Raw genomic sequence first — 22,311 nt, forward strand, 5'->3', positions numbered from 1 at the left:
ATAATTTTAAATGGTTACAATGAGTTCTGAGTTCCAGTGTTCAAAAGAAGTGAAAGAATGAACTTGTTTGACTTTGAGACACTCCTTGTAAGCTTTAACATGACCACTGTTGCAGCATGAAAGAGTGCTAGCTCTGTTAAAACAAAGAGCAGGCGCTCACAGTGTGGGTGAACAAATATAGTTATCCTGCAGTGCTGATTATGCAAACATGATGTCAGAGTAGCTGACTACAGATTTGGCAATAACTGTGTGGTAGGCGTGGTCTCTGTGAAAACATTTTATTTACTGTGAATTATCCTCATGAGTCATGAATTCATCCATGCAGCCAGCTAGTCACACTTCTGGAACCTAGTTGCACCAGATTCCAGACGAGCTTACAGTCAGCACACCAGGACTGAAAAAAAAGGTGAGCTTTTTAATTCAGAAACTTTCTAGTGAAAACTGGGTCTAATTAAGCAGAAACATTCCAACTTTGATGGAGCAGCTCCTATTTCTAGAAATCTGGCCAAATATATAATTACACAGGGTACAGGCTTCATTCTTAATACTGACAATGGTTTGCCCAATCAAATCTCTTACCACAACTGGCTCCTTACCTAACTTCCCATTGTACTTGTGTACTTTGTACAACAGACTGTAGTGTTGAAGTGGTTGAAAAGCTGAAAAGCTGAGAGAAAGAAAGAAACTAGAAACAGATGCAGAAACATGTAACTTTAGCAGCTGCATAGTCAACAGTAGCACCAACAACAACTAATATAAAGCCCTTGCCATCACAAGAGGCAGCTGTTGCTAACATTAGCTATGAAGAAGTGCTGGATGAGGAACAGCAGTCCCAATAAAAGAGTGAGGAAAAGACAGAGGAAGGTAAAATTAATATGGTAAGAAAATAGATGAAGGGACATAATTAGGAAGAAAGAAATTCATGTAAAATAAATGGCCAATAGCACTCTAGCCAGGCTGACAAAAAGTCAGAACACTATTGAGAGAACCATTCTTTTAACATTAACTAGAAATGGCTTCACAAATAAAATTTTAAGCATTAGAGAAAACTCATAACAATCTCACAGACACAACATAATGTACAGCTGCTTTCAATGCCATTGATATTTATTTAGATTTTTTTTCTCCAGTTGATCTTTTTGTCACACACTGTTTCAGGTTTAATTAATATTCTTTGATTTATTGTTGTTCATGGTTCTGCTTGTGCTTTAATAGTTTCTAATCCCTAGGTTACTGTTCTTCCTCTGTATTCTACGTTTCACATCTAGTCTCCTTTGTCTTAATGTTCATTTGTCTCCTCATTTCTAGTTTCCCAGGTTCTAGTTTCCTACACTCTTAGATCTTAGTTTCTAGTTTCCTGTGTTAGGTTTTTGTTTCCTCTCTTAGTTTACCCCTCTTGTGTTCTGAGTCCAGCAATTGGGTCCTCGTCCTGCCTGCCACAGCACTAACCCTGACACTTCTGATCTAACTTCAGTAATTCCTTCCTCCAAACCATCAACATGTCTGTTAGACCCCTACCTTTATCAGTCCTACCATTAATTAATGCTTCAATCTTAAATATGATCAACCTACCTCTATTAATCGGCTAAGTACCGCAGGCCTTCAAGCTAGCAGTAGTTAGAATAGCTAAAGTTATTGTAACAAGGACCCGGGCGCAGCCCTCATTGTAGCAGGAGACTTTAACAAAGCGAACCTCAGACAAGTCATGCCAAACTTTTACCAGCATGTTTACCACACCCGGCTGTTGGGAAGTCTGACCACAACGCCATCTTCCTCATTCCCCAGTATAAACAAAGCATACGGAGGGAAGACGTGACCACGAAGGAAGTAAAACGGTGGACTGCCCAATCAGAAGCTACGCTACAGGACGCACTCAACGACGTAGACTGGGACATGTTCAGAGCATGCGCAGTCGACATCAACGAGTTTACGGAAGTAGCAGTATGCTTCGTCAATATGCTAGCGGAGGAGATTATCCCCACTGCGAGAGTCACCACATTCCCAAACCAGAAACCGTGGATGGACAGATCGATCCGCACTGCAGTAAACGCCAGGACCGCCTCCTACAACGCGGGACTCGCCACTGGCGATATGAGCGCCTACAAAGCGGCCTCATACGGCGTGCGGCGCGCGGTGAGAGATGCCAAACGCAGGTACCAGGAACGTGTGGAGTCCCGCTTCCACCAGGGCGACACACGGAGTATGTGGCACGGACTACGCACCATTACGGACTACAAAGCCAGGGACACTGCGCCGATCAACGCCGACTCTGCATTCACCAACGAGCTGAATCGGTTCTACGCCCGTTTCGAGGTTAGCCAGGCGGCTAATGCTATCTACCGCCTGACTACCGAGGACAGTGACGTCATCAGCGAGAGACCGGTGACCAGCATCACGGAGCATGACGTCCGAGCGGCACTGAGGAGAGTGAACACAAGGAAAGCGGCGGGGCCAGACGGCATCACCGGCCGTCTGCTGCGCTGCTGTGCTGACCAGCTAGCAGGTGTGTTCACTTACATCTTCAACGAGTCCCTGGCGAAGTCTGTGGTCCCCACATGCTTCAAAAGATCCACCATCATCCCTGTGCCCAAGAACAGCAAACCCTCATCCCTGAACGATTACCGGCCAGTTGCACTGACCTCGGTAGTAATGAAGGTGTTTGAGAGGCTGCTGAAGAACATCATCTCCTCCTCCATCCCAGACACCACAGATCCGCTGCAGTTCGCCTACAGATCCAACAGATCCACAGAGGATGCCATCGCCCACGTCCTACACACCACTCTCAGCCACGTGGACAAGAAACAGGGTAACTATGTGCGAATGCTGTTTGTTGATTACAGTTCAGCGTTTAACACAATAGTGCCCTGCAGACTGTTCACAAAGCTGAGGGATCTGGGACTTAACAGCCGTCTGTGTGCATGGGTGTTGGACTTCCTCACTGGCAGAACTCAGGTGGTGAGGGTGGGCAGGTGCTTCTCCAACAGCATCACCATCAACACAGGAGCACCTCAGGGATGTGTCCTCTCGCCACTGCTCTACTCCCTCTACACTTCAGACTGTGTGGCCACCCATGGCTCCAATACCATTGTGAAGTTTGCTGACGACACAGTGATGTTGGGTGCCATCTCCAACAACGATGAGGTGGCCTACATGGATGAAGTGAAGAATCTGGCATCGTGGTGCCAGGACAACCACCTCCAGCTGAACGTCAGCAAGACCAAGGAGCTGGTGGTGGACTTCAGAAGGGGTCAGCACAGAGACTACAAGCCCATTATCATCAATGGAGCTCCAGTGGAGAGGGTGCAGTCCTTCAAGTATCTTAATAATAATAATAATAATAATAATAATGGATACTTTATTGATCCCCATGGGGAAATTACTTGTTTTTCTCTGCATTTGACCCATTCACTCTGTGAAGCAGTGGGCAGCCCACTAAGCAGGCGCCCGGGGAGCAGTGTGTAGGGACGGTACCTTGCTCAGGGGTACCTCAGGGTAGCCGTTAAGTGGATTCGAACCGCCGACCTTCCGATCATGGGGCGACCACTTTACCTACTGAGCTATCCCTGCCTCTTGGTGTCCACATCTCCTCTGACCTGACATGGGCTGCCCACATTCAGCTCCAGACCAAAAAGGCTAGGCAGCGCCTGTATCACCTACGACAACTGAAGAAGTTCAGGGTCTCTCCAAAGATCCTCAGGATTTTCTATACAGGCGCTGTGGAGAGCATCCTCACACAGAACATGACATCGTGGTTCGGGAACAGCTGTGTGAAGGACCAAAAAGCTCTCCAGAGAGTGATCCGTACAGCAGAACGCTGCTGCAGGATTGCTCTCCCCCCGCTTCAGGACACCTACACCAGGAGATGCCGGACTAGAGTAGCGCAGATACTGAAGGACCCGTCCCATCCTGGCAACAAACTGTTCCAACTTCTGCAATCTGGCAGAAGGTTCCGCATCTTCCGGGCAAGGACAGAGAGACTCAAGAGGAGCTTCTATCCCCAAGCCATCCGTGCCCTAAACACACACACCCGCCCTCTCACATCATCTATAATTGACTGAGACACGACTCTCTTCCAGACACTAAACCAAGGCACAATGTACATTTCAATTCCTTTAATTTTAAATATGTTTATATTGTCTATCCTGTAAAATAGTCAGATGTCTATTCATATTAATGTACAGAATTCACCTGCTTGCTGCTACTACTGCACATTCACCCAGTGTATATACTATATGTGTGTATATATATATAACGTTCTTCCTCTACCCCCCCCCCCCCCCCCCCCCCCCCCAATTTTTGCACATGTCGAGGAGCGTGTCAGGCTACATTTCACTGTGTGTTATACTTGTATAACTATGCATGTGACAAATAATAAAGAACCTTGAACCCTTGTAGCACTTTGGCCACCCTTTCCAGCGCAACACCTTGACACACAGCAGATGAATGTGTTTTCTCTTTCACACTTTTTATTCTTATTTTTGTGACTCTACATTTAATCGGCGTGTTCACTCAGCTCAACCCTTGCCCATCCGTCACTTTCTCTGCCTTGGACAGATCCGCCTTCTCCAGGCCCCCAGCAGCTGCTAAAATAAGGAGAGAAAAAACATTCTGTTAGTAAAGACCCTGCAATAATACAGAGAAAACCCCAACGATCATTTGACCCTCTACCAGCAAGCACTTTGGCAACAGTGAGGAGCGAAAAACTCCCTTTTAACAGAGAGGAACCTGACAGTGTTAGTCATGTACAGTAAAATACAGGGGTGAAAGTCTGATTTGAGCATAGTCAGATTTATTTATTGAAGTTAAAAAGAGAAGTTTTTTTTATATTTGTGTTGTTTCTTTGAACTTCAACCTTTGTTTAGTGGCCACGATGAGCTTTGAAAATTAAAACAGAAAACCAAAAATCTGGCTTTTCAGATTCAGTCGAGTTCAACTGAGGACAAAAAACAGCAAAACACAAAGAAAGCCATAAATCTGCTACTGCAGACTGTGTATCTGTGTATGTGTGTGGGCGTGTCTGTGTGTATGTGTGTGTGTGTGTGTGTGTGTGTGCAAGGGCATGCTAACAGCCTCTAATGAGCTCTGTGTTCACTTCACTTTGATAATCAACTGAACAGCACCAGAAACTGTTTTAAACCAAACAATGAAGTTCAAATAAACTTTATTAACACAACATCTTTGTTCCAAAATGAAACAAGAATGTAATTAACCAGATTAATTGTAAATAAATCCATGTATGTTTTATTGGTATCAGGTCATAGTGTCACTGACATCCTGATTGACACATTAAATATTACATTAAATGATAAATGTGCACGTGAACTGTTTACTTACATTACAGGCAGAGCTGCACATCCTCAATCTTTTCAGGATCTGGAGGTTTGACTGGAAAGTTCCATCAGGCACCTGAGTTCCTTGGTCTCCACCCCTGGGTGGAGCCATCATCCCTCCTGCAGTCCTGCACACCTTAGGCTGATTCTGGGTAATCAGGTTGAGGATTTAAGCTCCACTGAGCCTCTTCTTCAACACCAGTTTGTCAATGACCTCGCATTGTTTTCCAGGACCTTCTTTGCCACTGCCTTCAACCCCCAGAGCTCCTCGGATTAACCTCGCATTCTGGGGCAATACAAAGGACCTCACCTGCCTGCCCTCCGGCCACCACTCACCACCTTGGACACAGCAGAACTCAGGTCAGCCAGCCTTTGCCACTACTCACCTGGATCCTCACCACCTCTCCCTCAAAGCCAAGGTTACCCCAACTATCCATAAGCATTATCAGTCATAACCACCTCTGCTAAATACCCTATGCTTGCCGCCTTCTTAACCCCGTTCTTTTTTTCTTCCCAGACGCACTCCGTCCCCGTCGCTACCTGCCAATTCCCCGTTCACCCCACTGACCCACGGCCACACCATTAGCAACACTTTGCCACAAATTCACCTGTTGATCTAATAAACAAACACTGTAAAACGTGCGAGCCGTCTCTGTTGTGGTTATCTGCGTTTGAGTCCAATTTAGCTATCGGCCTGTGGCCATTGTGACAAATCTCACCTAAAAACTAAATGTTTTGGTAGTGACCTCTGAACTTTTCCAAGTCAAAGACTGATCATGTTTCAGAAATATGTTAAACAATGCCAGCTTTACAAAATGGAAGGTATTACTTTGAAGATGAAGCTTCATACTGTCTCTGTCATGAAGTCTTCCTGCTGGGAAGCACCAAATAAAGTACACTAAATGAACACCAAATAAGACCTGTTTATGGTAATATGTTAATGCAAGGTGTCCAAATCCAATATAAGTAAAGTAAGCACTTGCAGACAGGTAGAACTGAGTTGTTTCTGTGCCAATAAAGGTCAGTTTGTTTCATGTATTTAGATTTCAGCAGGAGCCTGTAGGCATTATCTCTGGCTCTCTTCCACAGCATGTCGTTTGTCATGTCTTCCTTCTCTCACCCCAACCGGTCACTCCCTAAGCCTGGTTTTGCCAAAGGTTCTTTCCTGTTAAAAGGGAGGTTTCCTTTCCCACTGTCGCCAAAGTGCTTACTGATAGGGGGTCATATGATTGTTGGGTTTTTCTCTTCATGTAGTATTTTAGGGTCTACCTTAAAATATAGGCTGTGGTGGACCACTAGAGAGCTCCACTCACACCCAGTGTTGAGGAAGTGTGTTGCTGTGTTTTGTGGCGCAATGTGTTCAGTTGATGTGAGGAGAGTAATAAAGCAGGAGTGAGAACTAAGAGCTCCGTGTTGTCTGTGCTTACCTCCACATTGGTGACTCCAGACTCGAACATGCTACAGGTCAAGGATGACGCCGGCTCCGCTCTGGATGCATCAGCAGCCGTCGGTCCACCACCTCCTGCTGCAGCTGCAGCTGCTTTTGCTGTGGCGCTGAAGCTGCCGGACTTTTGGCTCCACGATCCGCCGTCGTGGTTCGTGCATGTGGAGGCACAGTTTGCCCTTCACGGCATCTCGGCTGACGACATGAAGTATCACCATGTGGTGGCCTTGCTGGACCCGCTAGCCACCCATCGCGCGATGACCCTCCTCTGGGACCCACCCGCTCAAGGGAAATACGCTGTCCTTAAGGGGCTGCTTCTTCGGCATATGCCCTCTCCGACACAGAGCGTGCCGAAAAGCTTCTCTCCTTCTCAGGCCTGGGTGGTGGCACGGCTCTGGAGCTCATGGAGAACATGTTGTCCTTACTCGGACCGGATGATGGAGGATACCTCTTCGCCCACCTCTTCCTCCGACAGCTGCCGTGAGAGTTGTCCTCACACCAGACCGGCCACCTCTCTCCTATAAGCCGCTTCGTCCCCTCCAGTGATGCGACCGATCACTGCAGTGTCGTCCGCGAACTTCAAAATTATGTTGTCTTTGTTGGAGGCGACACAGTCATGGGTGTACAGGGTGTAGAGGATGGGGCTGAGGACGCAACCTTGTGGGATGCCAGTGTTTGTAATAATGCTGGCTGAAGTCCTGTTGCCGATCCTGACAGACTGAGGCCTCTCAGTCAAAACGTCCTGTAGCCAGTCACATAGGGCGGGGTGCAGGCCGAGTGTTGCCAGCTTGTGAGTGAGTTTGTGTGGGATAACAGTATTGAAAGCGGCGCTGTAATCAACAAAAAGTACCCTGATTCTTTGTTTTACAGGTGGGAGAATGAATAGTGAAGGGCAGCAGCGATAGTGTCTGACGTGGACCTATTGGACCGGTAGGCATATGGCAGGAGGTCCAGAGTGTCTGTGATGCTGCTCTGGATGTAGGCCAGCACCACTCTCTCAAAACACTTCACAATGATTGGAGTGAGTGCAACTGGTCTATAGTCGTTCAGGCAGGTGGCTGGGCTTGTCTTGGGGAGAGGGATGATGGTTGTAGTCTTGAAGCATGTGGGGACAGTGTTCTGGCTGAGGAAGAGGTTGAAGATGGAGGTAAGAACCTCCGCCATCTCATTGGCACATGATTTAAGAGCCCATCCCGGGATGTTGTCTGGTCCTGCTGCCTTGCGGGGGTTGATCCTCCTCAGGGCTTTGTGCACCTGGTCTATTGTGACCGCTGGCGGGGGTGGGTAGTCTGGGGGTTCTGGCAGGTCTGGAAGACATGGGGGGTCGGGGAGGTCTGGGGGGTCTGAAGGGTCTGGGAGGTCTCGAAGCGGGTGTAGATCATCCAGAAGACTGCCTGTAGAGCTGATGGTGCTGGTGGTGACCCTATACTCTGTGATGTGCTGCAGGCCTTGCCACATCCGCCTGGGGTCAGCAGAAGAGTAGAAGCCATCCAGCTTCTCTCTGTACTCCGATGCCCATAGAACTCCACTGCGTTCACTGTATGACGGGCCGTACAGGGTTATTAAACCGGGCCAAAAACATTTCCTTTTGGACTTTGGAGGTCGGCAGGAGGTTGTCTCTGTTGAAACACTTAAGCCTGCGCATGTTCTGCAGGATGATCAGGTGGTTCCGGCCCAGGCCCCGCCGCGGCCGCCCACCTACCACCAGGCTGATGGATTCTGTTTTTTCCTTTAGGAGAACCCCACACTCACACCCAGTGTTGAGGAAGTGTGTTGCTGTGTTTTGTGGCGCGATATGTTCAGTTGATGTGAGGAGAGTAATAAAGCAGGAGTGAGAACTAAGAGCTCCATGTCATCTGTGCTTACCTCCACAGGCTGTTGTTGTGATTTGGCACTGTATATATACAATTTAATTCAACTGAAGAGCTAAGAAAAATATCTTACATGTAGCAAGTGAAAAGAAAACATGTTAGAACCAACACAGGAAACAGATGTGTCAGGTAGAGTGGTCAGAGGCTGCCCAATGAGAGAACCAAAAACAGAGCGCATAGGAGAGAAGCATGTATAGCTCAGAGAGGACCTACAGAAACAAAGCCTTCAGTCAAGGAATCCAAAGGCTGAGAGACCAACGGGAACCAAAGCGATGAAGAGAGACAGGAAGACAGAAAGGAAACAAAAAACAACTTTTGTCACTTTCCAAAGACTCCTTCTGTCTGTCCTCAGTAGTTCATAGTGAATCTGGAAAATTTGCAGCTCTGTCCTCCTGAGCTGTTCTCAGAAAAATTATTTATTCGATTTATTCTAGTGATCTCGAGGCTGCAGACAGTATAACTGTGAATTATTCTGGTGCATTAAATTTCTTTCACCTTTAAGTTTTGGAATTTTGATTTTAGTTTTGGTGTCAGATATCTGTGTAAACTTATTTTGTGCTGTTTGCTGTGGGTACTTGTGTGTATTATTAGTCTGTATAAACACTGCTGATTGTACTGCTGTGTGTCTTAGCCAAGACCCACTTATCAAGAGATTTTTAATCTCCGGAGATAAAAAAAAAAAAAAACAAACAAAAAAAAAAACTGAGTCTTGTAACTGAGAAGCCTGAGTGTGTTTTGAACACCCTGTAGATCTGAAATGATGTTAGAAACCCGGATCACAGCCAGACTCTCCCTGTCTGTTGCTACCTTCACTGATAACACACTGCAAGCATGTGGAGAGGCTATTGATTCGTTTCTGCAGCAACAACCATCAAGCAAACAAGCATGTTTAAAAACCAGCACACAGACACACAGTGTAAACCCCCATTTGCCACGTGAGACTCCCTGAATCCTTCCATTTTCATTTTTCCTCCCCCGGGAGGTGCTACAGGTCGCCTCAGGGACTGTATGAAAGAGGTAATATCTTGTTAAACAACCCATGAGTACAAACCATGAACCTCTGATATATGTATATACATATAAATGCAGAACATACCACACATTAATTATTTTCTATTTCCTTGTGTCTCATGGGGAATGTCCCTCCTCCAATGAGTTCCCTTTTTAGCTCTGATAAGTGGTTGACTGGTTATAATACAGTGCTTTTCTGTGACTGAGCACACTACACAACTTGCCTCATTCACACAAACACTTTTTGCTATGCTTTTTCAATGTAAGTGTTACTCCTATAGATGCATCGGGGATCAACTTGAGGTAAGTATCTTGCCAAAGGAGATGTGGCATGTACAGCAGCCAAGGATCGAACCACCTTCCAATTAGCAGATGACCTGCTCTACCTCCTGAACATGCCACCAGTAACACTGTGAGGAACACCTCTTCAGGATTTTTTTATGTCTGGTAACACAATACATAACATAAATATATAAAACTAAAATTACTTGTTAAATAATCATCTTTGCTTTCAACTCTAATAGGGTGATACCGTACAATGAGGTCATTAAGATAAAATGATTATTGAAGACCTTGTATGTAATGAGAAGGATTTTAAATTTGATTGTGACTGTGGATTTAACAGGGAGCTAATGAACAAAAGACATTATAGGAGAAATATGCTCTCTCTTTCTAGTCCCTGTCAGTACTCTTGCTGCAGCTGTAGCTGCAGATTTTGGATCAACTGAAGGCTTTTCAGGGAGATTTCTATGACATACTGATAATAACGTGCTACAATAGCCCAGTAGCCTAGAAGTAATAAATGCATGAACTTCTAATTTTAGAAATATAAACACAATAAAGCAGACTTACCTATTTATTTAATATGCGCATTGAAGGACATATTCTGGTCACAAATGACTCCAATATTCCTCACCGTGTTACTGGAGGCCACGGTAATGCTATCCAGAGTAAGTATTTGGTTAGGTACTATATTTCTGAGAGGGCTAGGTACAATATCCTCAGTTTTAATTGCATTTAGAAGCAAAAAAATATGAGGTCACCCAGGTCTTTACATCTTTAAAATATTTCTGTAGTTAAACTAATCTGTATGTGTTATCTGGCTTCATGGATAAATAAAGTTGGGTATCATCGGCATAGCAGTGAAAATTTATGCCATGCCTTCTAATGATGCTGCCTAAGGGAAGCATGTATAATGTAAACAGAATTGATCCTAGCACAGAACCCTGTGGAACACCATTATTAACCTTAGTGTGTGAAGAGGACTCTCCATTTACATGAACAAATTGGAGTCTGTTAGATAAACCACTGTAGCACAGTACCTATAACAGCTACAGCATCACAAGGTCCACAGTTCATGTTCAGTTTAACTTTATTTAAATCTGATAAATGAAACAATCAAAAGAAATTCCCATCACAAATGTTTAAATGTTTCAGGAACACACATATAAAAGAAAGAATAAAAACAGCAAAGAGCAGGTTTAATACTCCGAGGTCTGCTTGATCCAGGGGTCAAAGCTAATGAAATACATTAGGGCCAAAGATAAAACTTGGTCTGACACTTCATGGTTGACCTGCTGTGGTTCCTAAATGCTTCCACTTTGCAATAACAGTAGTACATTACAGATGACACAGAACATCTAAAGGGAAGAAATTCTGACTTGTTGCAAATGTGGTATCCTGATGTAGTGGTATACTTAAATTCAGTTCTTTGGAATGAGCCATTCTTTCACAAATGTTTGTAAAGGCAGACTGCATGGCTAGATTACATACACCTGTGATAACGGAATTGAAAACACCTGAATTAAAAAGATGAAGATTTTCACACCTGCTGTGTTCATTCCAGTTAAATTGAGCTCTGTTTCGTTTTCCTCCTTACACAGAGTAAACATACAGTCAATCAAGCACCTAGCCGTAAAATTAATCCAAGTTCCCCATGTTAATCACTGGGCAAGAACCCAAAACCTTCTTCCTGTTCTTACATTTCTTGCTCCTGCCCCAAACATCTGGCAGCCAAGCAGACTGCCAAGGTTGTCACGCGGTTTGACAAATTTTGTTTTCTCTGAATTTTTTCTGTGTGAAAAGAAAAGACATCGTGTCTTTCGTGTATTTGTTTTTTGTAAGCCAAATTTTTACAACTTCTGATTCAGAGCACAATAATAATGTTAAATATTTTAAAACACCTTAAGAGTCTAAGTGGACCAATACTTTTTTTTCCGTGAAGTTTACCTGTAGTATATAATGAATATGACCCCTGGATTCTGGACAGCAGTTTCACTCAACCCTGGAATAAATCAATGGCTTGGTGATTCTAGCGAATTGAAGGTAAATGTCAACCTGCTGTGAGTGTTCAGGTGAGTTCATGTGTGGTATGAGTCTGCGTTAATCATGTGACAGATCTGTGTGCGTTTGGGTTTTATTTGGTTTAACATTGTGTTCTAACTGTGACTGCTGATGTTCTATATCTGGCGGCGGTTGTTCCTGGATCGTCTCTTAGACGTTCGGCTCCTCACCGGGGTTTTGGGCTGAGGGATGATGGGCTGAGGGATTACCGGCTGAGGGATTACCGGCTGTGGTGGGAGGGCGGGGCTTTCAATGGCATGGTCGGGACTCTGGTGGTTGAGGGCGGAGTTCCGCGGTTTAGCCAAACGAGAGCTGGACTTTTTCTTCCCTGATTCTTCAGAGTCATCTGTAAAAGGAAAACAAAAACAAACAAACAAAACAAAGTTTGAAACTGTTTAAAGAAAAAGAAGGCGTACAACTTCACAGAAAAAAAATTCTGCTCATGAACTGATACTAAAAAAACAATCAGAAAGAAGTTTCGAAAGTCACAAAGTTTTCACCTCCAATGGACTCTGGCTGCTGGGTAAACAAGTTAGATATTAATTTATTTGCTAACGTATTGGTGGTTCACAATATGAAAACTGTTTTTTGGTCTAGAGAATCAGAGTATTATTGTCTCACCATCTTCCTCTTCCACACTGTTTGGAGCAGCTACAGCGGGTTCTGCAATCAATCAATCAATTAATTAATCAATCAAGCAATCAATCATCTTTTAATTTCAGCTGATGAATTCAAAATCCAGCAGCTATCCATGCAGTCTGCATATCCAGACATTTGTAAAATAATGGCTGGTTCCAAAGATGTCACTGAATTTAAGTATAGCAGAGAAGGTTGACCAGTACTTTGTCCATATATATATATATATATATATATATATATATATATATATATATATATATATATATATATATATATATATATATATATATAGGGACATACCAGGTGCTGTTATACGATTGATTACTGGAACTGAAAATAAAAAGCATACATTTACATGTACAGTACTTATTTTTAAAAGTTTTTACATTGTAGCTACAAACTGAAGACATCAAATATATGAAGCAAGATATATGGAATAATGTAGCAAAGAAAAAATTGATGAATAACTGAAGAATCCTCAAAGTAGCCACCCTTTGCATTGATTACTTCTTTGCACACTCTTGGCCTTCTCTCAATGAGCTTTATGGTGCAGTCACCTGAAATAGTTTTCACCACACAGGTGAGCCTTTTCAGGGTTCATTTGTGGATTTTCTTGCCTTCTTAACACTGTTAGGGACCATCAGTTGTGTTGTGCAGACGTCAGCTTGGTACACAGCTGACAGCCCTATTTGAAAACTGTTAGAATTCATATTATGGCAAGGACCAATCAGCTAAGTAAAGAAATGTGACAGTTACTTTAAGAACACAAGATCAATCAGTCCGGAAAATTGCTAAAACTTTGAATGTATTCTCAAGTGCAATCGCAAAAAACATCAGTCACTACAATGAAACTGGCACACATGAGGACTGCCCCAGGAAGACCAAGAGTCACCCCTGCTGCTGAGGATAAATTTATCCAAGTCATCATCCCCAGAAATCACAAAATACCAGCACCTCTAGTTCCAGTAGCATACACATCTGTACATCAACTCTTCAGAGGAGACTGCATGAATTGGGCCTTTATGGGGACGTAGCTGCTGAGAATCCACTATTAATGAAAAGAAACAAGCTAAAGAGATTTGTTTGGGTCAAGAAACACAAGGAATTGACATTAGACCAGTGAAAATCTGTGCTTTGGTCTGATGAGTCTAAATTTAAGATATCTGTGTCCACCCGCAGTGTCTTTGTGCAATGCAGGTAAATGGATGGTCCTTCACTTTGGAACTGAGATGAATGGTTCCCACAGTGAAGCATGGAGGAGGAGGTGTGTTGGTGTGGGGATGCTTTAGTGGTGATGCTATTGGGCATTTATTAAAACTGAAGGCACACTGAACCAGTGTTGCTACCACAGCATCCTGCAGCAACATGCCGCTCCATCATTTATTTTTTACCCCAAACACACCTCCAGGCTGTGTAGGGGCTATTTGACCAAGATGGAGAATGATGGAGTGCTGCACCAGATGGGCTGGCCTCCACAGTCACCTGACCTAAACCCAATCAACAGGGTTTGGAATGAGATATATCGCAGAGCAAAGGCAAAAGGGCCAAGGAGTGCTCAGTATCTCTGGGAACTCCTTCAAGACTTGAAAAACCATTTCAGGTGACTACCTCATGAAGCTCAACAAGAGAATGCTAAGAGTGTGCAAAGAAGTAATCAAAGCAAAGAGCGGCTATTTTGAAGAATCTAAAATATAAAACATGTTTTCAGTTATTTCACACTTTTTTGTTTACAACTTAATTCCATATATGTTCATTCATAGTTTTGATGATCTACATCATAAATAGTCATGAAAATAAAGAAAAACCATTAAATTAGAAGGTTTGCCCAAACCTTTGACCAGTAGTGTATGTGCAATGAGACCAGAGAGCTATGGGTTACTGTCCCTTTTTGTATCACTACATGAGGCAGATTATTATGTTTCTTACATAAATAGCCAGGCACCAAATCACCACATAAACTGCCAAATCTGATTCTGATTCTGCTTGCAGTAAATCCTGTTGTCTCTCCTCCTAATCTCCTCCTGCCACTAGGTGGAGCTGTATTCCCTGGGGTGTGTTACCTATGAATAATTAATGTTATTGTACATCACTTTTCGGCTCTGATTAGTCAGAAGGTATGTTTCTTCGAACACTAACTGATCTAAAGCAAGTTAAGGTAAAAATCGTTCTCACGGTCTGCTGCCTGTGAACTTGAGCTGCTGACGTCTGAAACACATTGACACACAGAAAAAAAACATTAAACAGGTAAATAGGTGAGATACAGCATCAGGTCTGACCAAACACCTTACAGTACTATTGTCATGTAATCATGAATGTCAGAAGCAAAACATCTGTGAGGAGTTCACGTGATGATTGTCGTCTTATATCTTCATCATCACTATCATGATCATTGTGTACCTACCTGAAGGTCCTCCTCCGTAATAATGTGATTCATCTGGAATCAGAACAGAATTTTTGTGTTAGATGTGTTTTGGTCTTGATTTAACTTCAACTTGTTATTTCTAGTCAGAAATCTCCAGTTCCAGTGCTTAACCTTCAGATCAAATATGCTTCAAACAATGAGGTCAGTTTATGTTTTTGAGACAGAAGTTCATATCAGACAGAGGTTCTGCCAGCATGTTGCTCAGCCCTTCTGTTTGTGAGGGAGAGCCAATCAAAAGGAAGTCGTCTCAAAGGGAGAGGGGTTACATAAGCTTATTTTAGACATGTGATAAAGTGATGAAACATGATTTACTGTGACATGTTACTGTTCCAGTAACTTTTAGATACACCTGAGATTGACCTGCTGAAGCAATTTTAAACTATTGCTCACATCAGTTGTTAAATGTCAGAGAAGCACAAGACAATGAGCTCAGGTGTACTATGAAGGCAGTTCAGTATACTCAGTATACTTTCTGTTGTCTAGATTCACTCACCCTAACATTGTCGATCAGGATACACAAAGTTGGTGGAGTCTGACCATTTCTGTTCTCACCGAGACTTTAACACTCCGTACACTGATATCATGAGCTTAAAGGTGTTTTCCAGCTGTGTCTGAGTTCAAAATAACAGAGATTCTTACCAGGGTGATCAGGAGAGATGGCGTTTATGCTCTCTGAAACAACAACAACACTTCATTCAAAAAATCTTCAACAGAAATGATGCCGACAATCAGCCCTGCTGGGGGGCACTAATTCTGCCATGTTTGTATCAGGTATGTCTCAGTTTCATGGATGTGCTCCACGTGAGCAGAAAAGTAATTCAAGGTTTCACTTGACAGTTTTTAAGCAGTCACATTCCCACAGTCATCAATAAACCCCACTAACTGCATGTCTTTGGACTGTAGGAGGAAGCTGGAGTATCCAGAGAGACAAACATGGGGAAAACATGCAAACTCCACACAGAAACTCAGGAGTTAAACTCAGGACCCTCTTGCTGTGAGGCAAGAGTGCTAACCACCACCTCCTGGTGTTACAATATAATAATAAATATTCTTCATATAAAACCAAAGAACTGAGCCATTTTATTCAAGAAATTATTCACACCCGAACCCCACACATACTAACCTGTAGGAGCTTCATCAGATGTAGAATCTTTGTCTGACAGAGAGAGGTAAAATATTATACATGTGAGACAAAAACAGGTGAGATAGTACAGAGATGAAATAGAGACAGGTGAGAAAGCACAGAGGTATTTACCTGTCGATGTGGCATGTATTCCAGCATCTGCAAAGTGAAGAAACACTTTCATGAGGACAGGCAGGTTCATCAGTGACATTTTACTCAGATTGTCATTCAGAAGAGACAGATGACTTTTAACCCCACCACTGGAGTCGATGTCTCCCTCAACCAGCACGATGAACAGAGAGAACAGAAGAACAACGTTCCTGCAACAAAAATACAACATTCAGTTTGACTTCCTGAGGCAAAAAAGGCATTTAAGCCTCATTTTGGTGCAAAGTCAGAAACCTTTAAATCTGGGATGAATCTGTTTAAGTTTCACATCAGTGTGACCTCTGAAATTTAATGCTTCAAAATAACTGGCCTTAAAACTGCCCTGATTTGTTTTGAAGGTGGCACTGGGGATAAACGAGTCTGATTCTGCTGTTTTCATTGTTTTTACTGGGATCAGATTAACTTCAGGAAAAATATACATGTATTGATTTAACATTTGAAGAACAAAAACACAAATCAGGGATATTTTTTTCTTGCAGGTCAAGAAATGCATCTGTTTTAAGCTTTCAGCTGATCAGCTGTCAGACCATCATTATCTGTGATGTAACACGAGTGATTTGAATAAATTCTTTAAATGCTTGTTTTAAATTAAGCTAACTGTAATTCAGTTTTCTTTAGAGCAGTAAAAAGTTTATAAGCTCAGCTTTTACAATTAAAATGAAAACAAAAAACAAAAAAAATTTTAAACTCATTTTCAATATAATATTTTTTAATGTAAATTTTATAACACATGCTTTTATTTTATTTTGGATGTACAGGTGCAGAAAAAATGTTTTCTTCTTGCATTCTGAAATTTTAAAAAGCAATAAAAGTTGTTAACCCTGTTATACACTCTATATAATAATTACATGTTAATTTATATTAAAATTGTTTTATGTAATTTGTAGGAATGCAATTTCAAACTCAAAGAAGAACATTAACACAGAGTAATGAAGAGCTGAAACAAGCAGGAAGCTTCAAGAATATATCCTGATATTATTGATTAATGTTTCACTCTGTAGAATAAACAATAAAAACACACTGAGACGAGAGGATGGACGTACCTGTTGAGCATAGTGATGTGATGTCAGACAGGGGATCAGTACAGGTAGGCAGACGGTTGACTGTTTACAGTACTTCAGCGTTTCCCTGCAGGAATCGTCAGGTTCTGAGATTCTGCAGCAGTTTATATATCGACCTAAATGTCAGAGTGTGTGTGCGAGAGTTTCAGGTTACTGCGTTAAAGACAGGAAGAGGAAGACTCCCAACCAGGTGAGTTTTTCTGAATGTATGAGGACCATGAGTCTGACACTGGTGACCTAAAGTCTGGAAATGTTGATTTGACTGAAATTTGACAACCTTTATGAATTCACATTATTTCAAAGAGACAGTGTGTGTGTGTGTGTGTGTGTGTGTGTGTGTGTGTGTGTGTGTGTGTGTGTGTGTGTGTGTAGAGAGAGAGAGAGAGTGAGAGACAGAGGGACACACACACTGGCCAGATTTCACTCAGACACTGAGATCCTCCAGTAGAACCTGAACAATAGTGAGAGCAGAACAACAATGCTTCACTTGAAACCTGGCCCACTACAGACCAGGACCCCCTCAGTCTTGACCCACTACATATGAGAACCCCCTTAAATGTAACCCATTACAGACCAGGACCTTCTTAAACCAAACCAACTATAGACAAGGAACCCCCTCAGACTTAACCCATTACAGTCCAAGACCTCCTCAATTCAATTCAGTTATCTGAGAAGCTTCTTCAGTTCTAACAGTTGATGTAAAGTCCCATTTCACCTCACTTCACTATTTCACCTCAAGTTGGCCTGTGATCATGATGGTCATGTGAGCCATTAGGGTTACATGGATGCGGCAGTTTAATCATCTGGATAACCCTCTAATGTATCCACCACCCCCTCAAGTGTCCTCACAAGGACAGCTACAGAAACGTGTGTGTGTGTGTGTGTGTGTGTGTGTGTGTGTGTGTGTGTGTGTGTGTGTGTGTGTGTGTGTGTGTGTGTGTGTGGTATTTGGCTATCAAAGGTTCTTCTGTCTGAAAATGCCTTTCTTTGTAAATGGAGACTTGGCTGAAGGGCTGAAGAGGCTTTTTAAAGCAGCACTGCTTCTTTCAGCCTCTGCTGCAGCTTTGAAACACTGTAAGGTCAGATTTACATGTTTATAGAGCCTCCATCCATTAATCAGTCCACCTATCCTTTCTTTTATTCATCTCTCCATCTTCTGTCTTTCTAACAGCATCCCACAGGAGAGAGGATAGAAATAGAAAGGAGCTGTAGGAAGCACATTGTACTCTAAACACAGGCATATATCTGGGAATTAGTTTGAGCCACTTTAACCCAAAGTGTGGGCATCAGAACCACTAGAAACCAGCAGAGACAGAAACTGATTGAAACTGTCACTAAAAGCCCAAATAAACCCTCACAGATGTCAATTCACACTCAGTTATTTATCTATACAAGTTGCACATAGCGACTTATCATGTGTAACCCACATGTGCTTAATCAGAAGTACCTGCCTATTATATTCACGGTATTCATTCGTTTTGTCTTTAAGGATTTGCTAGCTTAACATAGCTATTAGCTTAGCTCCTTATATTCCTTCCACCTGCAGGAATATACAGAAACTGTCACTGCCTATATCTCAAAGTGTACTGATGACGTCACAGCGACCAAGACTATCACTGTCTGGGCCAACCAGAAACCATGGCTCACAGGTGAGGTCTACAGGCTTCTGAGGGTGAGAAATGTGACCTACAGAGTCAGGGATGAGGTGAGCCTAAAAATAGCAAGGGCAAACCTGTCACGTGACATCAGAGAGATGAAAAGGCAGTACTACAGGACCATTTTAATTTCCAGTGATTGCAATTTTCAACTGCCCTTCACTCAGCCCTCACACATCGGGACACAAGAGACTCATATGTTAGAATGCTGTTCATAGACTTCAGTTCAGCGTTCAACACGATCATTCCCCACCAACTCATTCACAAACTGGATCTGGTGGGGATCAGCACCTCACTTTATACACACATCCTAGGGGAGCCCCCGTATTCAGTGTTCTTATGCTGGAGGTGTTGCTGCCCACCCGTACTGGCTGCTGGATTTCCTGACAGGAAGACCGCAAATTTGCCAATGAACAACTGTGGTAGGTCACATCAGCAACAACAGTTGTTCATTGCAGTTTTTTTCCAACTCAGGAGCATTGCTAAACTCAAAAATGTCATCTAAAGACCTGGAAACAGTTATCCATGCCTTCATATCATAGTCTTGGCTACTGTAACTCTCTCTATTTAGGCATTTGTAAGTGAGGCCTGTCCCGCTTGCAACTCATTCAAAATGCAGCCGCGAGGATCCTGACGGGGACCAGAAAGAGAGAGAATATTACTCCGATACTCTCCATGGCTCCATGGCTTGGCTCCTGGTTACATTTCAGATCTCCTTAGCCTGCACCTACCCACTATAACTCTGTGTTCCTCCAGCACACAGTTCCACACTCCCAGTTAAAATCTAGAGGTGACAGGGCTTTCTCCAATGCCGCTCCGAGACTCTGGAACAGTCTTCCCTCTTTTATAAAGTCCTCTTCCTATTTGGAAATCTGCAAAACAAATTTGAAGACCTACGTATTTTCAAAGGCTTTTGTATCTCTGTACCACTTTTATTCAGTTTTAGCTATTCCAGTGTTTTATCTCATTGGATGATATATGCATGTGTATACGTATACATATACTTTAAGTTCACGTATGTGTGCTTGTGTGTGAATGTGTACACTTTTGTATATGTATGTGCGTGTACATATATATTTCTACAAACAAGTTTATATAAGAGTCTGCTTCTGCGTGTGTGTGTATATGGATGTCTCACATACATTTTTACAATGTTTTTTTTTATCTTATCTATTTTAATTCTTTTTTCATCTGATTATATTATCCCTCTGTTCAGCGCTTTGGGCGACACTTAATGTCTTTTAAATGTGGTGGCTGAGTGGTGCAGGGACAACAACCTTTCCCTGGATGTGGAGAAGACTAAGGAGATCATCATAGACTTCAGGAGAGTTTACACTCTGCACACCCCACTAACCATTAATGGTGCTGCTTTGGAGAGGGTAAGCAGCACCAACTTCCTGGGTGTGCACATCTCAGAAGATCTCTCCTGGTCAAAGAACACGGCATCACTGGTCAGTAAAGCACAACAACAACTCTAGTCCCTTCACAGAATAAAGAGCCTCCGGGCTAGAACCAGCAGACAGAGAGACAACTTCAACCATCAGGCTGTCAGGATGCTGAAAATTCTCTCCTGCTCTATCCCTTTTGAATGGCCACTCCCGAGAACCCTCAATGTCTAGATGTATTTAAAATTAAGAGGTGGACACCAGCACCAGAGGTGAGGCTGGATAAGCGGACCATCCTCTGAATGCTAGGCCCTTTATGTATGTGATCATTTTTTGCTTTTTTGCTGTTTTCTTTCCACGCAGAGTGTACAGTGGACGCTAATGTTTTGTCACTTTTTTGGAATCAAACTAAAAGTAATGTCAGTACTTCCAAGCTTTTCATGCTTTTGCAAAGATGCTTTCTTTCATTATCAGTAGTTCTCATCGCACTGATTTATGTTCAAGGGGTCTCCTTTCTCATAAGTTTAATTCTATTTACTACCATAATGCTGTTAAATTGGGGTGCAACATCCTCATAACTTGACAGACTGGCAGCTGCAGTCACGGAGAAACTTGTGTATCTCTGTTCGGGAATGGCAGATTGAGCGGGGATGCTGAGAGGTTCAGGGTTTACGTTACAAAACCACTGAGAGCCTATTCTTCAAAAAGTGTGCACTTTTTTCAGTAAGTTAAATGTGTTTGTAAGCTAATCCATAACTAAGGTCCTTAGCTAGGTCATGAGACCTAGCTAGCTATCCAAAATCTTCACTCATTGTAATAACTCCAAAACAAACTGATGAAAACAGTACAAATGTACTGAGTACCACAAAAGTACCACATGATATGCTGTCAGTGAAAGCTGCAGCTGTTTCATTGATAAAGTTAAAGACAAAAAGTCAAAGGGATTAATCATCAATGTAACTATGTTACTATATATCAGCATTAACAGTACCTCAGTTTAGTGTTTCAGAAAGCTCCTGATCTCAGACCTGCAGAGCTTCTGTTTTAAACACTGAATGTAGTCGCATGAAGAGCACATGAGATTTTCTCTGACACAATTAAATAAAACCTAATGAAGGTCAAAGGTTGTCACTTGTATGGTGCGCTCAAAACTTGTGATCTGGAATTATATCACTGTTTTTTACCAAAGCCTGCCCTGGTCCCATGTCTCTGTGTTTCCCCCTTAGTCTGTGTCTGTAAGTCCATTCTGTGCATTTCAATGTTTTACTTTGAAAGTCTGTGTCTCAGGTTAATGTATTCTGTTTTGTTTCCCTCAGTCTCGTCAGGTTTGATTGCTCCCCTTGTGTGTCTCATTTCCTTGTTACGGCCTTTTGCATTTAAGCCCTGTGTTCTGTGCTTAGTTTCGGGTCGTCGGTGTCTCATCCCTGGAACTGGAAGCTGTTTTTCTTCGTGTCTCAGTTTATCATTCCTCAGTTTAGTGTAATATTTTGTATCGCCGTTAAGTCTGCAATAAAGCAGTTTTTTTGAGTTTAGTTCTGCTTCTGTGAGTCTGCACTTGGGTCTTTTCCTGTCTGCACATAGCAATTATGTGGCATGTAGTGGGTATTGGATTAGGTCTTATTTGGTAAATAAAACTTTCTGTCAGCCTTCTCAGTTCCGAATCATCTTCTGCTTCTCTGTCATGCGCCGTCCCACATGGCTCAATTTTAGGGCCACTGCTGCTTTTACTGTATTTATTGCCTCTGGTTCCATCCATGGGATCTCTTTTCATTGTTATGCTGATGACTGCTAAATTTATTTTTCCACCAAAGCAAAAGTTTAGCATCTCCATAAAACCTCTCTTGACATCTAGATGACAT

At 42.7% G+C, this 22,311-nt stretch overlaps 1 protein-coding gene across 1 annotated transcript; it reads right to left on the minus strand.

Annotated features, from left to right (window-relative positions):
* Positions 1-12,115: 12,115 nt before the first annotated feature.
* Positions 12,116-17,405, minus strand: LOC146610049 (uncharacterized). The gene is made up of 9 exons (XM_085346367.1): positions 17,395-17,405; positions 16,442-16,503; positions 16,316-16,342; positions 16,184-16,216; positions 15,700-15,732; positions 15,040-15,072; positions 14,811-14,843; positions 12,621-12,662; positions 12,116-12,345 (listed from the first exon to the last, which is right to left on the minus strand). The coding sequence occupies exons 1-9, from the start codon at positions 17,403-17,405 to the stop codon at positions 12,116-12,118; spliced, it is 504 nt and encodes a 167-aa protein (XP_085202493.1).
* Between the last annotated feature and the right edge of the window lie 4,906 nt (positions 17,406-22,311).

This window comes from Diplotaxodon limnothrissa, linkage group LG22, assembly GCF_057381915.1.
Source record: "Diplotaxodon limnothrissa isolate DT_005_m linkage group LG22, D_limnothrissa_male_GT1.1, whole genome shotgun sequence".
In the NCBI taxonomy this organism is placed as follows: domain Eukaryota; kingdom Metazoa; phylum Chordata; class Actinopteri; order Cichliformes; family Cichlidae; genus Diplotaxodon; species Diplotaxodon limnothrissa.

What these genes read in the sequence shown, in the direction of transcription:
- LOC146610049 (XM_085346367.1), bottom strand. An exon ending in TTACGGAGGAGGACCTTCAG is followed by an intron (nt 14,844 to 15,039) that starts GTAGGTACACAA and finishes AATGTGTTTCAG; the next exon opens with ACGTCAGCAGCTCAAGTTCA. An exon ending in AAGTTCACAGGCAGCAGACC is followed by an intron (nt 12,663 to 14,810) that starts GTGAGAACGATT and finishes GATTGATTGCAG; the next exon opens with AACCCGCTGTAGCTGCTCCA.